Source organism: Urtica dioica, chromosome 7 (genome assembly GCF_054948205.1).
Source record: "Urtica dioica subsp. dioica isolate 48M chromosome 7, U.dioica_male_clone48M_v1_H2, whole genome shotgun sequence".
Lineage (NCBI taxonomy): Eukaryota > Viridiplantae > Streptophyta > Magnoliopsida > Rosales > Urticaceae > Urtica > Urtica dioica.
This window is the reverse complement of record NC_142762.1, coordinates 40,116,760-40,134,769: the sequence shown is the minus strand read 5'-3', so window position 1 is coordinate 40,134,769 and position 18,010 is coordinate 40,116,760. Positions and strand designations below refer to the sequence as shown.

The following is an 18,010-nucleotide window of genomic DNA, read 5'->3' as shown; positions in this document are numbered from 1 at the left end:
AGTGGATTTTGAGTTTATAACAGCAAATATAATCGAGTTTATATTATATAAGCTAATGGCAAAATGTGATTTATAACATATAAATCAAGCACAATATACCAGTAATTGATAAAGAAGTTCCGATTTACAATATATAAACAAAAGGAAAAAATAATAAATGTAATCATCCGATATACAAATGAGTTTATCCAAATTGATCGGATATATACTAATTAATTGCAAATTATAGAAAAATATGATAAAGCATGATATTCAATAAAGAAGACGAATAAATATAATGGACAAGTATAGAAGAATAGAGAATGAAACCCATAGTCAAATTAGTAAAGATAAAATTTAAATAATTCAATTCTGAGTCATATATCAAAATACGAAACTCTTATAAAGACATATCTATTAGACAAGTAATTATCATGATTAATTTAAACTAAAATAGATAGCTCAAGTGGAGAGCATCAGCCTAAACTACAGATTATACGTTCAAGGGAAGTTCCCTTAGGAAATAAAACCATATAAAATAGCTAATAGCCCTTTCTTTATAATATATTTCAAAATCCTTGAATATAAATACTATAATCATTTACGTTCATACAAATGCTAATTATTTACGTTTATAGATTGAATACAAATGCTAATCTTTACATAAATATCCATTTCTTATAATTTATGGATATACCCTTATATCTTTCCAGAACTATATTCATATACGCAATACACGTTAAGGAGGAAACCAGAACATGTAATGTACGCTAAAATCATGTCTGGGTTCTCCGAAAGCACTCAATCGTGCAATAAAGCATTCTTTGACCAAACACTCACGAAAGCTCAGAATCTTTGACCAGCCTAGAATTTTGGTCAATATACTGACGCGTAGTTCTCGTATATTAGTGAGTGTAGTATATATATATATATATATATATATATATATATATATATATATATATACACACATATGGATTTAGACCTGAAACAGGAAGGATAATCTAATGATCTGACTGAGTAATAATCATTTATGGGTATAGCAATAATAAGCTTAAATACAAAAATGCTATAATCTTTACATAACCGCGTGTATGTTTAAACAAACAACGATTTCCTTAATTTTTTGTTCACTCAGGTACGCCATATTCATTTAGCTGCTATTTGACAGAAGCCACGTGAATAAGACGAGGACAGCTCAACTATGCTTTTAAGGAAATTCATTCCTTAGGGTTTCGTTTTTTGTGCGATACGTATAATAATATAATATAAACCAAGAGCAGATACGCGATACGATATCATACGAGCGTCAAATAACCAATTCTTTTATGTACCAGAGGCTATGTACGTACACAAAATCATCCATAAAAGTAAATACTAATGCAATCTGTACTAATTTGATTTTCTTTTGTTTTGTAGAGAAAGTACATTGGAAAGTGGAAATGACAGAGAAATTGGGTGTTTTGTTTTGTTTTGATTTTCTTGTGTGTGTGTGCGCGCGCGCGCTCTTTTTTTTTTCTTTTTTTTTTTCTTCTTCTCTTCTGCAGTTGACTGAAGATATGGGCACCTGATTGGAGAAAGAAGATCCAAGCAGAAGACTCACTGCCTGTGACATTAATTTGTTTTTTCTTATTATTATTTTCTTAGATTCAGTTTCGTACTTTCGTATATTAAGCTCGTCTACATTTCATATTACATTTGTCAATTTTTATCCCATAGACCTAAACATTAGTCTCTATTTCATCACAATTTTTATGCATTCACGTAGTTGATATACCAGCTGATATATATATATATATATATATATATATATATATATATATATATATATATATTAAGTGAAAAATGACAACGGTGAATTGGGCAGACAATCCGACCACCCATGTTTGGGGGTAATTGAACTTGTCCCAGGTTGCTCGTGCATTACTTTTGTAGTTTAACCTAACTAGTGAAGAAAAAAGGGAAGAAGTGAAAACCCTGTTTGGTTTAATTGAATTCAATCCAATTCCATCGCAATCATGCGTGTCATTTTCCTTTAATAAAAATCGATGTGCGTGGGCTCTATTGCACTACTATGGCTCAAGGCTTCAAGTTGTCACTGTCTTAGCTAGCTCGTACATCATCTTCCAAACTAGCAATGAAAATGGGGTGTGATTGGTTCTTCTACGTTGAATCCAATCAAATAATTTTTTTTTTGGAATATTGTAAGCTAGGCGTGGCAATTACTTCCTAAAAAGTGATCATGCCAATATGAAAACTTGTTCCGAAAGTAGAGAATCGTTTTGTGGTCCAAAAGCGCTGCCCTTCAATTCCATCATCATAAAAAGAAGTTTTAGTCTTCAAAAAGGAGAGAGAATTTAGTGCAAAATATGGTGCTTTTAGGTAAAGTGTGTGCACATCTACAAGTTCTCTTACAGCCCATATGTGATATTCAAATGCGTCAACAATTACTACCAAGGAGCAAGAGCTAAGACTCGAGTACCATTGCAACCAGATTGTTCAGTGGTACCGAGTCATGACAACCGTTCGATTGATTTATTCGTCCGCTCAATTTCTGTAAGAATACCCAGAAAAACACTCAAATTGGATCATTTGGCTTAGCACAACACTCTATAACATGTTATTCTAAACACTGAAATCGCATGCACGTTTTCGAGTAGCTCACATTTTACTGGTCTGAACTCTGTATTCCTCATAAACAAAAAGCAGAAGAAAATAGTTGAAACTGAGCCGTAATATTTATTTCTATCGTTCAAAGAGATGAGAATTTCATGCATTTTTTTATTGAACATTCCAACCGTGCATCATGTAGATTCTAGTCCCTTGTCTTGGTTCACATGAAACAGTAATGTAACACACAACACACAGCTTGGTTTTCAAGTTACCCTCTATGGCTTTAATCAGTAATGACCGGCTCTTTCCAACAAAAAAGAAAAGAAAAGGAAAATGAAATCCCATGTCTTGATTATGGGTATAGATATAATGATTTGGCAATTCACAGTTGCAAATTTCCAAGCGGACATGGGATCTGAAGTATAAGGAGAGAAAGCTACTATTATCTGTAGATAAGGCAAAAGCACCACAAACATCATTCAAAATTTCTCAACCCTCTATAGGGTAAACTTTCATATATCTAGGCAATCTAACCAAAACGATGCATAGGCATAAATAATCACTCGCTTATTATTGCCTTAATACTCACAACAGTCACAAGGAGCTTGAAACTCACTTTAATATATCAACCAGAATCCAACCACTTGCTGTACCCTACAGATAAATAAACAGCCATGTGACAGGAGGACCAACATTTAATTCCTTTCCTTGGGAAGATTAAATCTTTCAGATGTAAATAATGCCAGCGTCTAAGTCAGGATATCAATTTCAGCAGCATTCACTTGCCTAGCTACCACATGGTGAGATTACTCAATTAGTGTCCTGAAAGAATTGGCTAACGAGGGAGAGTTCGATCCAAACAAAGCTGCTGCTATGATCTACGAATTCACCAAAGAGAAATAGGAAAATCAAATGTTTCTATAGTAAGCCCAGAACCTATATGAGGATTGCCGTTTATGTTACAACACTCTTAAAACTATATTCCGAATATGAAAAGCCATCGGTAAGAGACAAAAGGCAAAGCCATTATAAATATCTTCGAAACGGCATGGCAGTTTGATTTATATATCAGAAGACTTCTTATCATACAGAAAGAGATTGCAAGGTTAGAAGATTGTTACGGAGCTCTATTTCTGCAAGCATCGGCTCATTTAAGCAATAACCATCACTAATGGCTGCGCAAACCCTGTTCATTTTAGCTTTACACACATAAAGCTTACTCTGGGAAGCCTCAAACTACACTAAAAAGTTCGGAAGAAAATATCCATATTCTAGCTTAAATCCCGAGGAAAAAACGACATACCAAAGGATTCCAGAAAGCTTGACATAATAAACTGATGTTAAAGTACAACTGGCTTTTAACAAAAGGATATTTGATTATCCGTGGGCCTAAGATGACACATGTAAAAAATGAAAAACGAGGCCTATGATAAATCGTGACTTTTTAACATAGTTAAACTAAGTCCCACTGAGATAGATAGATTCAAAAGGCAGAGGAGATAAAAATAAAAATAATTAACAAAGATAAGAGCTTTATTAGTGCCAAGAGCATAAGAATCTATAACTGGGATGGCAAAGATGCCAGCTATCAAATTATTCCCTGTACAACGCTACCAAGAAATGACTTCAAAGCATGACAGATATTGGGCAAAAGATCTTTGTACCAAGATTTCTCATACTCGAGAAAGAAAACAACGAACTGAACGATTTCTTTTATACTTGAGATCTACTCGAGAGATAAAAATTAATGAGCCTATCTCCTCAGACAAGTCGAACAACCTATTCTTTCAATCAAAAGGTAAAAGACTCAACCTGAATTCAATATAGCAACGATAAATAAATGGAATCTGATCAAAATGCCAAGGACATGAAAAGCCAAAATTTTCCATATCAAATTTATCAGAGAAGATTAATTCCACCAATCAATAAACTATAACGTAGCACAGATCACACTATTATGATACACCAAAGAAAAAAAAATCACTAATTACATTCAAATTCACTAAACAATTGACCTAATTTCAAATCGTAAAATGTGAAAAATTGACAATTCGCACCTCATCCGAAAACCCGCCATCAGTCACGAATCCCGAGCTCGACCTCGAGCTCATCGTCGTCCTCGAAGAGCTTGAGAAGACGAGCGTGCTGTTCTTCTCTCTTCTTCTTCTGCCACAGCTTGAAGAGAAAAACAGCGAATCCGATCACAGCCACGATACCAATCAAAACCACCACCGCCGTGATTCCCGCAGAGCTCGATTTGCCCTCCGATTTCGAGTTCGAAGGTTCGCTCGCTCTCGTCACGCCTTCGCAAGATAAATAAAAAGAAAACGAGATTGAGAGATCTGTTAGGTTGAATTCAGCGATCATAGTTTTATAAAAGGAACAAATTATAAAAGAGAATTAACCTAAATTGAATAGGATCGAAAGTAAGAGGATGAGAGACGTGAATTGTACGGATCTTCGGCCATTGGAGCACCAAGTCATCTCTACCTCTTCTTCTTCTTCTTCTGTGTAAATGTAACTTTGTTCTAAACTTCCAATAAAATAAATACGGATAAAATTACGATTTATAATTGGAATTTTTTTCGTCTTTTATTTTGGGTCTCTGAAAATGGCAATGTTAGAAGGTAGCTTGCGTTTGGTATCGAAAACGACAAAGTAGACCCTACGTGGTCAAGAGACACGTTTTCTCTTCTCTCTCTCTTGCTCATTTAGTTTTTTTTTTTTTTTTTTTTTTTTTTTTTTTTTTTTTTTTTTTTTTTATATATACAAAAGCCCCTACCCCCCACTTTATTTGTCAAATCAGTACCTCAAGTTCAACAACTCTTCATTTTATGAAGTTTGACAAGGATAAAATTGAAACTACATAAATAAATTGTGGCATGAAGCGGAATAAAACACTAAACGGCTACAAATCTTCTACCACAAAAAAAAAATATCATTAACTGCCTCTAGTAGACTTCTATGTTCTTTCGTATTTTTCTCTTTATTATACCTCATATTAACATATAATTCAACATCAATAAGATATTGATTTAAAAACAAATTTAGAATGATGCATAAAAACTTATCGTTCAAGAAATAGAGCGTCTATGTCCAAATCCCAAAATCCAACTCGGATGCATAACATACTATCTATCAAATAAGCAGCAAAATCAAACCAAAAGATATGTCATATTAATTTTTTTTTCTTATGACTCGAGACTTGTTTTGATAAAGAACTTAGTTTATGTTTTTGATTTGCATCCTTCTTTATTCATTTCATGTTTAACAACACGATAAAAAAAAATTGGCATTTTTCTTATCATCTTTTTATTATTATTAAGATTCATATCCATTTTATGTTTTGTTCTCGTTCAAACCCCATATTTATACATAATTTAATCGAATTAAATTTGGGTATAAAATTAATAACAAGCTAAAAAAACGTAGCATAAAAACCACAACTTAAAAAAATGTGACTAAGTTATTAACGTTAAATAAGCTCACGGCGTATTTGATATATGACTTGTTAAATGAGTATTAGGTTTCTTGTGTCGTCACACACACTTATCAACCCATTGGTCATTAGTAAATAATAAAAAGTCAGAGTCTTTGGTCGTTTCCTTGCCTTCCAAGAAAGCTACCTCAAAGGAAATTAAAAAAATGTTTCTCATACCCATCAGTGAAACCAGAGTGCCAGTGTCTATATTATATATACGTTGATGATCAGTTTGTATCGCTAGTTGACTCTTGTAATTCAATCACATACGTATATATTTTTACGAAGATTCTGTATTTTTTTTAGAAGGAAAAAAATTATGGCAGGGTCTCAGTGCTTGTCTAATCCTCCGATTGTGGATCCAAGCGGTGGAAAAGGCCGAGTCGAAGAGCTTGGAGGCCTCAATTCCTATATCTCTTGTTCTTCCACCTCAGAGCTCGCTCTTCTTCTCATCTCCGACGTCTTTGGTATTTTTAGTGCTTGCCTGAATGAATTTTAAGTCATTATTCTAAAGTTCAAGCATCACAACCGTTTTTCTGACATGGACGTTTTGTTGTGATCTTTTTCTTGAAGTTAATTTCCTTCTTAAAAAAAAAACTCATTCTTGCTCGAATGTGTTCTCATTAAAAGATTAAAAAATAAACAAAAAGAATTGATGTATCCTTCCTTGTAATGAAATTCAGTCAAGAAGTGCAGAAATCAATCCTGCAATAAACTCAAATACGTTTTCATTTTTTTTTCCCGATATATTGCAGGCTATGAGGCCCCAAACATAAGGTATGATGGTATATACATTAATAACACTATCCTTTGTATATAAATAATATATATAGCATCTGTATTTGCTCCGAAATCAACATTTTGCTTTCTGAATCTGAAGGCGAGTCGCAGATAAATTCGCAGCATCGGGATTTTATGTTGTTGTTCCCGACTTCTTCGATGGCGATCCTTTCATGTACGGCAATAATCGGCCCTTGCCAGTTTGGATCAAAGATCACGGAACAGTATGTTGTCCTGATTTTCATTTACCTGAATTGGAAGATATATAATGTCAAGTTAATTTAATAGGATAAGGGATTTGAAGATGCAAAACTAGTTGTTGAAGCTCTCAAGTCTAAAGGATTTTCGGTTGGCGCCGCTGGCTTCTGCTGGGGTGGTCAGTTTATTTATTTATTTAGGTTATGAATAGTGATTTCCAATATTTAATTAATGTTGTATTAATCATTTGGCATCATTTCTCAGCTAAAGTTGTGACTGAACTTTCAAAGGTCAAAGCCGTGCAAGCTTCTGTGTTATTGCATCCTTCCTTTGTCACGTTGGACGATATCAAGGGTAAAAGTGCTAATCTTTGTTCATCCCAATTGAATTATGATAAAAAAAAAATAATTGAGAGAATGATAGGAGAATCTAATTTTTTTAGAAATTAACAAGAATTATATGGTTGCACTGTTATTTTTCTTGACAGGAGTTGATATTCCGATTGCAATATTGGGAGCTGAAATTGATAATTATGGACCACCGGCACTCTTAAAACAGTTCGAGAAAATCTTAACAGCCAAACCTGAGGTGACTTACCATATTTTTATCAGTGATTTAAGTTTCAAATTGTCATGGTTGTTTATATTTGTATTTATTGGTATAGATTGATAGTTACGTGGAGATATTTTCAAACGTAGCGCATGGTTGGACAGTGAGGTACAACGCTGATGATGAATCAGCAGCAAAATCTGCAGAGAAAGCCCACAAAAAGACATTGGAGTGGTTCTCTAAGCATGTCAACTGAGTTTTCAATTTCCGTTGCAAAAAAAAAAAAAAAAAAAAAAAAAAGAATCACGCTTTTTTGGGTTTTTTTTTTTTTTTTTTTTAATCATAATGGATATCCTTATATAACTTTGTAAAAACTCTTTGTTGTTATTTTTGTAGTGTACAATATAAAAATTGTTCCACAATCCATTCTGAAGGGGAAAAAAAAACTAAAACATGTAAGAAGAAAAAAAAACATATCACAAGTTCACAACACACCAGCATCATAATAAATAAACGTTAAAAATCGTACGTAATCCCTTTCTTTAGCAGTCTAACTCAGGTTACATTGTGGTGGAAATACAAAAACAAACACGACACACCAAACAAACAAAAAAAAAACACGTTGCAAGTACAAAATTGGACTCGTTAAATAATAATACGGTTCTAAAGTGCGTAGACGAACGAACCTCGGAGATCACTTGAAGCACTTGGCGTCCAAAAGAGGCTCTCCCTCGAAGGGCTCGAAATCCTCGATCATCTGACTGGCGCGCTCCTTCTGAGCCTCGTCGGTGATGTCGACCTTGGTCCAATCATAGAGCTCCATGTCGTAACACTCGTCCATCACAAACTGAGGAATCTCTTTGCCACGGAAGAGCCACAGACCCTTCACCTTGAACGGAGGCTCCGACCCGATCACCAACATCTTTCCGAACGCGTACTTGCGAGCCAAGTCCATGCGCTGAAGAAAACCGCCCACCTTGTTCATCGTCACGAACGACACTGTGTTCTCGTCGTTGAACTTGTAATCACAAAACCACAGAGAGTAACCCTCCGGGTCGTACATGTCCCAGAATCCTGTCCATGGAAGGTTAGGTTCAACGCAGTTAGCTTTAACCGGAATTTTTTTTTTTCTTTTTTTGCAACGGGAAATTGTTTTAATATTATAATTTTAATTAAATCCCGGTAGATTTCAGTTGGCTGGGATGTAATCAGTTAAAAATAACCCCTGATTCTTTTTTACTCAAGAAGATTAAATGAAATCTACACCTATAAATTAAACACTATGTTTGGCATGATAGAAAAACGGGAGGAAAGAGCAAATCACTTTTTTATTCATCTTCCAAAGGAAAGACGGGTGTTTTTTTTTTTTTTTTTGTTAATTATCAAAGCAATTAAAAGTAAGTTACTCTCTTGTCCATCTTTAAAAAATATTAAAAAAAAATGCAATTAATGTATAAATGGTATATCTCTCCTTTTAATTTTTTGAGAAATCTCTCCCTTCATGTAATAAAACCAAATGACAAAAAAAAAACCATTTTATTTCGATTCCTTCTTATTTTCGATTTCTTCCTATATTATTTTCCATCCAATTTTCTTTCTCTTCTCATACAGTCTTAATGACGCATTTATGAGAAAAGGAAGAAATGCAAGCATACCTTTGACGGCAACTTCACGGAAGTTGGTTTTGGTGTTCGAGTAAAGCCTCTTCCATTCATCGAGAACCATTTTACTAGGAGGCAAAGAATCAAGAGGGTTCTTTGCTTTGGGCTTTGGTGCCGGTTCTTCCTCTTCAGCCTCTTCGGCTTTAGGCTTGGCTTTTTCTTTCTTCGGCTCGGGTTTGGCTTCTTTTTTCGGCTTGGCGGTTTCTTGCGCCGGTTTCTTTGCCGACTGAACAGGTGGAATGGAATCCGTTTGTTTCACTTCACCCAGAACTTTGCTAAAACTCGGCTGATTGACCATTGTCCAGAAGTATCTCTCGACATGAGGAAATTCGGAGGTGAAACTCTTGGTCATGATTCGGTTAAATCCCAAAAACAGGTTACAAGTCATGATGATATCAGCCAGAGTGACAGAGTGTCCGACCAGGTAAGTATTGGAAGCAAGATAAGTGTTCAAAGCTCCTAGTCCTCTCTTCAGTGCAGAGATTGTAGCTTCCTCAGCCTATGTGTAGGATTAAGAGGTCGAAAAATAAGGCGAAAAGCTCAACCATGGAGAGACATATTAACTTATAAAAACAGTAAATACAAAAACAAAAAAAAAAACACACACACACACACACACTAACCGGAGGAAAGTAAACGTAGAAGCCTAATCGCGGATAGAACCACCTCACAATATGTACATCGATTTCCAGCGAGGCAAAGTCAATCCACTGCTCCACATGGGCCTAAAGAACAACAGCATAGAGCTTAAATTAAATGAGAACCTTAAATTAATAAAAAACGAAAGAAGAGTTCTAACATTGCACACAAATCGCTTACGTAGTCAATCAAAGACGATCCAAGAAGAGGGTTATCAGCCTTCAAACGAGCAACTGCATCAAGTAATTTAAGACTTGTAACGCTATAACTTTAGCGAGGTAAATAAGAAAGAGTACGTTAAAGAATCTCAGCTCACCATAGCGTGCAATGGCGTTACTCTCAAAGATAGGACCGTCGGGTGTTTCCAATACGGGAACCTGGACAATGAACAAAAAGAGATCCCAGACAGGCTTGGCATTTACACACAACAAGGAAATGGACAGCAATGTCCCAACCCAAAACAAAAAATGGACAACAATGTCCCAACCCAAAACTGAAAGAAAGAAAAGATCCCACCTTTCCGATAGGGTTCATCTTAAGAAATTCCGGAGTTTTGTTTGAAACACCAATCTCAAAGTCCTGGACCGACTTGACTTCAACGCCACTGTATTCCGCAGCGATAAGTGCCTTGAACCCATTTTTATTGTTACTCCCGGCATACAAAGTCTGAAAAGAGGCAATAAATATTGAATTACGAGAATTTGATTGACATAAAGCAGCTATAAAAGATTGCTGAGCCGATTCTGAAAGCTAATAATGTTGATTCAGGAATAAACACAGGCACATTGGGTTCTTAGCAACAGTCAAAAACTCAATTTTTTTATGAGTTGGAGATACTCAAATATAATAAATGGAATACAAAGATAATTTTGGGACTTTAGAGATGCCCAATCTCTCCCAAAAAGACATTTCTTCCTCTCCCTGCAAAGCTATTAAACTGAGCACGCTTTTCTTCTACCATAATCTTCCTATGTACAAACTACAAACTAATATATCATTTATCTATTCTATTATTATATATTCAACACCATCATCTACTAATTATGATAGATCTCAATTTTTTATATCCTGAAGACATGAATTCAGGATTCTACAATACTAACAAACAACACAGCTTGAATCTTTAGCCACAACTATAGCTGGAAATGGAATCAGAGTAAGAGAATACCAAACGATATTTATGTCCAATAGAAAAGCATAATGACTCTAAACGTATACAGCAAAATTAAAAGTGACATATACGATCTCTGGAGCATATTCCCGAATCAGATGTACGAAAGGTATGACAATATATTTACATATGTAGAAAAACAAAAAGTGACATGTGATTCCTTGAGCATAATCTCATTTGAAACTCCACCGTAACGGTATCACTTACCAAAGCCATGGTTACAGCGCAGCAAAAGCCTATCTGTCGAAGAAACAGAGCGATGGAATCGTGAGTCAGTGCAAAACCAAAACACGCAGAGGAAAAAGCAAATCTTATGCGATAAGCTTGGCTTTGAAGAAGAACGAGTACCTGAATGTAGTTTATTTGTTCTAGGGTTTCCTGTGGCGGACCGTGATGCGTGATGGGATCTACGACTATTATTACAGAAATAAGAAGTCACTAAAGAAAAACGACAACTGTAATATTCGGGGTGCATTTAATAGAATATTCCCGAACAAACGCCTCTGTAATTGTACGTGTGTAACGGTGAAAAAAAAAATAAAAGCATTTTTCATATCGCTCTTTTTTATAGGAGCATTGCTATTTGACACCGGCTCGAATTTGGACGAGCCATACATCCTGTTAGGGCTGTACAAAACCGAATCGAAAATAGAATAAAACCGATATCCAAACCGAACCGAAACCAAAATTTGGAGTCATGTCAGCTAACCGAAATTCGGATTCGGATAACCGATCCAATTTACAAAACTGGACCGCATATCGGATTTGATTTTGGAAAAATCTGGATATCGGTTATTTAACCGATTTTTTTAATTAAAAATAAATATATATTAAGAGAATGGTCGCATTCTAGATCCTTTTCGAAGTTCTTTGTCTCCGAGAATGGTGGAAACATTGATTTACACTAAAAGTTGGTTGAGCACGTACAAAGATCCTGTTGTATTGCGAGAATACATGGATGAAGTATAAGCACTAAATGATTCTAAGCAAGTTGTTTCGGGTAAGATAATTAATTTGATATTTTATTTGACATATTCATTTGTTGTTTGTTTATTAAAACAAATTTATTTTAAATTTATGTCATTATTATTAACAGATGGTGGTCAAATTGTCATAGAAGAAAAAGTTTCTCATATATCAACTTCTACTGCTACTACAACTTGATTATGTGATCTATAAAGGTAAAACAAATTCAATTGTTGTATGGTTTATTATGATCATTAGGGTTGTAATTTTAATTTTATATTATGATATTTACATGTGCAGGTAGTTGGAGACGATTGTCCTTTTGAATTTTATTTTTTTACTCAGTTTTAGATTATATATTGTCATTTTGGAGCTTTATAAGAGTCGTTTGTACTCGTTTTTTGAATTTGTACAAACCAGATTTGGATTTTAGAAACTTATTATCTATTTTATAAAACTGGATCTGAAATTTTACAAACTAGATAACCGAATTTTAAAAATTGGATACTGGACTGGATACTGGAACCGGATAACCGAATTTCGGTTTTAGACTAAATTGGACCGAATACTGGACCGAGTTTTTAAAAACCAAAAATTCGGATTCGGATACTAAAAATGTCAAAAACCGAACCGAACCGATCCAGTTTCACCCCTACATCCTGTGACAAGTGGACAATATTAAAGAGTTTTTTTAGTGTTTATTACTTTTGGTGGGGAATCGTGAGATCGTGCGTCGGGACAAAAATCATTCCCCTTTTTATATATATGAATGCCTCAATTTTTATATCGTTTTTTTTATCTATCACTTAATTCATAATCGGAACGTTGGAACCGGAAATGATCGAAATTTCCGTTCCAACCATCCTAAAACACCCACCAAAATTTATATTTCGATGAGTACTTCAAACCGAGAATTTTGATTCTATTTTAAAATTGGAACATAAGACAACCAAAAGAGGTTAAGATTTTTTATTCATTTAAAAAAAAAAACGAGCCATTGAAGATCCAACGGCTCATATTTATTTGTCTTTACTTGAGAAGAAGGTAAGATATAGATAGCCATAGTTTCAAAGAAAAAAAAATACACATGGAGCTAAAATATAACAAGATCTACATCGTCATCTTCTCCCATCCCCAAGCACCACCACCACCATTACAACCATCCTCATCTGCGTCAACGGCAACATTCACAATCCTACTCCAAGTCCCAGTCCCCTTCAACCACAAATTTTTGTTACGGGAAGGACGGATTATCGGTCCCTTAATGACTGTAATATTTTGTTTCGGCCAAAACCGAAAATGGAGCTTGACCTAAATAGGTATGTCATTTTTTTACCGAACACTTGATATTACTAAAGTATCATGTAACTAATTTAAGTAGATTTTTGTGCGCTTATACATAATTCGCATCCTCAAATCGAGTTATTCTATTTTCACCATAACGCGATTCTCGGTCTTCTATAACATGAAGAAAAGAAAAAGCTATTGAGACGCGTGAGTTTTTTCTAGTGCGCGCTCTGCCACTCAACATTCATTGGGTTGAAAAGAGGGTGGAAGTGGTCTAAGAGGTCGGGTTGGTCTCAGGGGTTGGAGCTGATGCGCATGCGCGAGGCTCATGCCTAAGTGAGTGAGTTTTTCCTAGAAAAATACGCTTCTCTATGGTCTTATGGAACAAGTATTACTTGGATTCGTCTATGTCACCGAATAAATATGTTGGTCAACATTTTAATGCAATTTAATAAGTTAATATTTTTTTATCTACGGATTTCAATAAAATTAAACTCAAAATTCAACAACCTTAGACCATTGTTAATAATCAATCATCAGTTTAAAAATACTAACCTTTGTCGGAAATCAGTCAAAGTAAGCTTGAGATTGCCTTCAAAGTTCAAACACGAAAACCACTCTTCATTTTTTCCCCTTTGTCTTCTTTATCGCGATGAATTATGATTTCTTTTCTTGATATGATAATCGTGTGTGTGCATTTTTTTTTATGAGAAATTACCTCAATTACCACAATTTGATAAGTTTTTTCCAATTTTTCACCAAAAGCTTAATTTGGCCAAAAATACTATTAAACCATTCGTACAAATACAGTTTTACCCTCAACAATTAATGTAAAAAATTTATGTCAATTGTTAGATGTCAACAAACAGAGAACTCAAAACTCGCATATGTCAATAATAGATATCAATTATTAACATTATGTTGAGGGTAAAATTGTATTTGTACAAGTGGCTTACTAGTATTTTTTTGTCAAATTAAGTTTGTAGTGGGAAATTAGAAAAAACTTATCGAATGATGGTAGTGGATATAATTTCTCTTTTTTTTTATTATTATTGTTGACATGCAAGCAGGATATAATCATTGACTTACGCAATTATAACTGAATATGTGGGTTTTAGTTATTATTTCAATATTTTCACGGTTTGATATAGGCGGGAAACGAAGTAGATAGTATTATCAATTTATTTTATACCACTAGTTTTAGTAACGCGCTACGCGCGAATGATTTTATGATATTATAAATGATAATAGTAAGTAAAATTTGTAGAGGTTAACTTGTGTTATCAAACTTCTTAAACAATGGGCACTTAAGAAACCAGTAATTAAGAAAAACTCATTAAAAATCAAGAGTAAATAATAAAAGGTAAAAAATTTACTCTGTATATTGGTTAGACTTTTATGGGTAAATAAAACTTGTCTTCACTTTCAATGAAATATGAATACACATATAAGGTGAAGGGAAATAAATATGAAAGAGAAAAATAAAGAGAATTTAATAAAGAAAATATAAAACTATTTAAATATAAGGAATGCGTAACAAAATTACAAAAGTTAAAAAAAAATGTTTTTATGATTCTACATTGCATAATCGTTGTTTGCTCATCTCTCCCAATTCGGGTTGTATGTCATGGTTAAGACATCCGGCTTTCTAAATTGCTGAGCCAATATCATAGCTTCTATATATAGCGTATCTCGTGGACCAATTGTACCATGTAAGATATTTTTTTTACACTATCCATTGTCTTTCAATCTACTTATTCCAACAATATCTATGATAATACATAAAAAAATCATACAAAATCTACGTGTAATATTAATAGCACATAGTTTTTCCAATAATATATATATATATAATAACATATACTCAAAATAATGTATGTTATTGATATAATATAATATATTATTAGGAATTATGATCATAATATACATAAAAAAATTATACAAAATATATTGATGAATGAGAGAGTAAAATAAATAAAAAAATAAAAAATATATTGATGAGAGAGGGAAAAAAATTAAAGGCAGGGGAAAAAAATAAAGTCCGAAAGGCCGGGGGAAAAAAAATTAAACGCCGGAAGGCAAAAAAAATGCAAAGGCCGGAAGGAAAAAAAAATAATAATTAAAAAAAAAAACCAAAACCAAAACCGGAAGACAAAAAAAAAAAAAAGACAACCACGTGTTGCCTCCAAAGGCGGCCTCAGCATGCATATTGGAGTGGAGTTGCTACTTATTAACTATGTTAAAGATTAATGTAATGGAGTGGCAAAGTGGACAATTTTATCTATATATACTGGTCAACATTTTAATGCAATTTAATAAGTTAATGCAATTAATTAGTCAACATTATTAACTATTTAATAATTTTTATGTTCTGAAAAGACTATGGGGGACCCATATATATAATTTTATATACATAAATAAATAAAAATTGGATTTTGGTATTAATTTTTTCTCTTATAAAATACCCTTTCATTTTTAGGTCTGTAACCTGTACAATTGAGTTATTGATAACAATTTTTTTTAAAAAGGCATTTTCGATGTTATTAAACAATTAAAAATAATATTTTTCTTCGTAAATTGAAAATGGAGCAAGTCTTGAATCGTGACACCATAGTTGTTGCTTATATTAAAAAAGAAAAACAGAAATTTAGCGATATAAGCCACAAAAACATAAACATTTGCATTTTGGCGAACGTTTTGTAAAATTTTCGTAAATAGTCAAAATTATGACGTAACAAACGTTATTTACACATATTTACTAGAAATTTACTCAGCGTTTTTGGTCATTTTGATAGCATAAATAGATTTATGTGGCTATTAATAAAAAATTAACGAAACGTTGGCTATTTCGAAATTTATAACATTCATATGGCTAAATACTTAAATTTTCTTATTAACTACAATCTACTAAAAAAATTCAACGACTAAAATACTTATTGTTTGATTACAGTGTCGCCGTTGCTACTTACGCCGTTAAGCACCGTTATATTTTATGGAATGACATGTGGATGAAAAACGAATTAATAATTATTATTTTAATCAATTATATAATTTTATAATATAATCATAATTTAATTAATTACAAAAGAAACAAAAAACAAATTGAAAATCAAAAGTTAAAAAACTCACCACTGAACGAAAGAGAGAGACGGACCTTGTAAAAAGGGGTTTCATATCTTCAATAAATTATTGGTTTATAATTTATCACAAATTAGACCACTTTAAACGTGATAATTTTATAATAACAAAAGTTTAAAAAATATTAAACAAATAACCAAGATGCTGACGTGACACATGATTTATATCATTATTATCGTTATTAATTTTATTATGACAAAGGTTTAAAAAAATATTAAACAAATAATTAACATACTGACGTGACACATGATTTATACTATTATTACTCTTATTAATTAGTTAATTAGAATTATTTTTGAAATAAAAAACTCAATTTATTATTCAAAATTCCTAATTATTAGGATATCAGTTATCTATCTATCTCTCTCTCTCTCTCTCTCTCTCTCTCGCATTTTTAGCCATGGACAGAGGTAAAAAATATTAATACAACAATTAATAGACGATAATAACTGTTAATAGACTTATGCTTCAGTTAATAGTCGGTAATAACTGTTAATAGGTTTATGGTCAAAAAATCTATTAACAATTATTACTGGCTATTAACTGCTATGCTGTTATTTTTAACATCCGCCATGACTAAAAATGTGATGAAGAGAGAGAGAGAGAGAGAGAGAGAGAGAAATAGTATTTATGTATAGATAAATTGTTTTCATTTAATTTATTTTTTGCAAGGAATGAGGAGAAAAGAATAAGGGCAATTTTGTCTTATTGCATCAAAGATTGGCTAATTAACAAATATTAGTAAAACGTTCGCTATTTGACAATTCTAATTTTAAAAAGGACTAGTTAACTAGAGCATCCAAATCTTTATCATTGATTCGATTTATCATTTCCTAAACAACTAATAACATTCAAGAGGGAAGTTTATCAGGGAAAAAAAAATTCAAGAGGGAAGAACAAGAAAAAAAAAGAAGACAAACTATCAAAATTTAATGTAAAAATATCCCCAACCTGGGCAACAATTCTCAGACGATTTGATTCTCATTTTATATAATAATCATCTTACATACACATTGAAAAAGGTCGTGCCACTAAGTAGCGAATCAATGATGAAGGAAACGGAATCCAAGAGACGAGTTGGACCTTCTTCTTCCATGTCCGTTGAACTCGAAGGGGGACCCAAATGCTCAGAAGAAGATTAACCACCAGAGATGCTTCGAGAACGTGGATCCGCTTTTACGACGAGAGAGATTTCTCCGGCGAGTGAGATTTTTGCTGCGGCCGCGGTTGAAGAGGTGGGTGGCGTGAAGCTCTCCGGCCTCGGTAATGATGTGAAGGAGGGAGAGAAGAAAGGTTATTATGGTTATTACTAAGACGCCTTGGCAGATGGGGGATGATAATTAGTTTTTTTGTTTTTTCTGTCGTTATGTTTGTTTAGAATTGAAGAATGAGAAGAAAAATTGTTCTTTTTTTGGGATTTTTTTTTGTTATTATTATTATTATTATTTTTATTATCAGATAACAAAAAATAAAATAGAAAATAATTGTTAAATCTGAATTGTTGATTTAAAGTAACTAGTAACGGGTGACACTGAAATAAAACTATGA

General features: G+C 33.2%; 3 protein-coding genes across 6 annotated transcripts; 1 reads left to right on the top strand and 2 right to left on the bottom strand.

Moving 5' to 3' along the window:
* Positions 1 to 2,259: 2,259 nt before the first annotated feature.
* On the bottom strand, positions 2,260 to 5,204 carry LOC149391552 (uncharacterized). 3 transcript variants are annotated; one of them, XR_016300029.1, is made up of 4 exons: positions 4,998 to 5,204; positions 4,650 to 4,895; positions 3,209 to 3,246; positions 2,260 to 2,533 (listed from the first exon to the last, which is right to left on the bottom strand). XR_016300029.1 is itself a non-coding variant. In XM_089618719.1 (3 exons), exons 1-2 carry the CDS (start codon positions 5,074 to 5,076, stop codon positions 4,669 to 4,671), a joined length of 306 nt encoding a protein of 101 aa, XP_089474845.1. In that variant the 5' UTR covers positions 5,077 to 5,203; the 3' UTR covers positions 2,260 to 2,533; positions 4,650 to 4,668. The 3 variants fall into 3 exon arrangements, 2 of the variants coding, with proteins under 2 accessions (XP_089474845.1, XP_089474844.1); XM_089618719.1 differs by lacking the exon at positions 3,209 to 3,246 and having other exon boundaries at positions 4,998 to 5,203; XM_089618718.1 differs by lacking the exons at positions 2,260 to 2,533; positions 3,209 to 3,246 and having other exon boundaries at positions 4,452 to 4,895; positions 4,998 to 5,201.
* A 1,071-nt stretch (positions 5,205 to 6,275) lies between these two features.
* LOC149391551 (endo-1,3;1,4-beta-D-glucanase-like) lies at positions 6,276 to 7,856 on the top strand. Its single transcript, XM_089619379.1, has 7 exons — positions 6,276 to 6,540; positions 6,829 to 6,850; positions 6,954 to 7,077; positions 7,142 to 7,229; positions 7,316 to 7,405; positions 7,539 to 7,639; positions 7,716 to 7,856. Exons 1-7 carry the CDS (start codon positions 6,393 to 6,395, stop codon positions 7,854 to 7,856), a joined length of 714 nt encoding a protein of 237 aa, XP_089475505.1. The 5' UTR covers positions 6,276 to 6,392.
* Positions 7,857 to 8,083: 227 nt separating this feature from the next.
* LOC149391550 (elongation factor 1-gamma-like) lies at positions 8,084 to 11,514 on the bottom strand. 2 transcript variants are annotated; one of them, XM_089619210.1, is made up of 8 exons: positions 11,420 to 11,514; positions 11,279 to 11,311; positions 10,417 to 10,566; positions 10,217 to 10,277; positions 10,081 to 10,133; positions 9,885 to 9,986; positions 9,256 to 9,760; positions 8,084 to 8,674 (listed from the first exon to the last, which is right to left on the bottom strand). In XM_089619210.1, the coding sequence occupies exons 2-8, from the start codon at positions 11,285 to 11,287 to the stop codon at positions 8,295 to 8,297; spliced, it is 1,260 nt and encodes a 419-aa protein (XP_089475336.1). In that variant the 5' UTR covers positions 11,288 to 11,311; positions 11,420 to 11,514; the 3' UTR covers positions 8,084 to 8,294. The 2 variants fall into 2 exon arrangements, with proteins under 2 accessions (XP_089475336.1, XP_089475335.1); XM_089619209.1 differs by lacking the exon at positions 11,420 to 11,514 and having other exon boundaries at positions 11,279 to 11,406.
* Between the last annotated feature and the right edge of the window lie 6,496 nt (positions 11,515 to 18,010).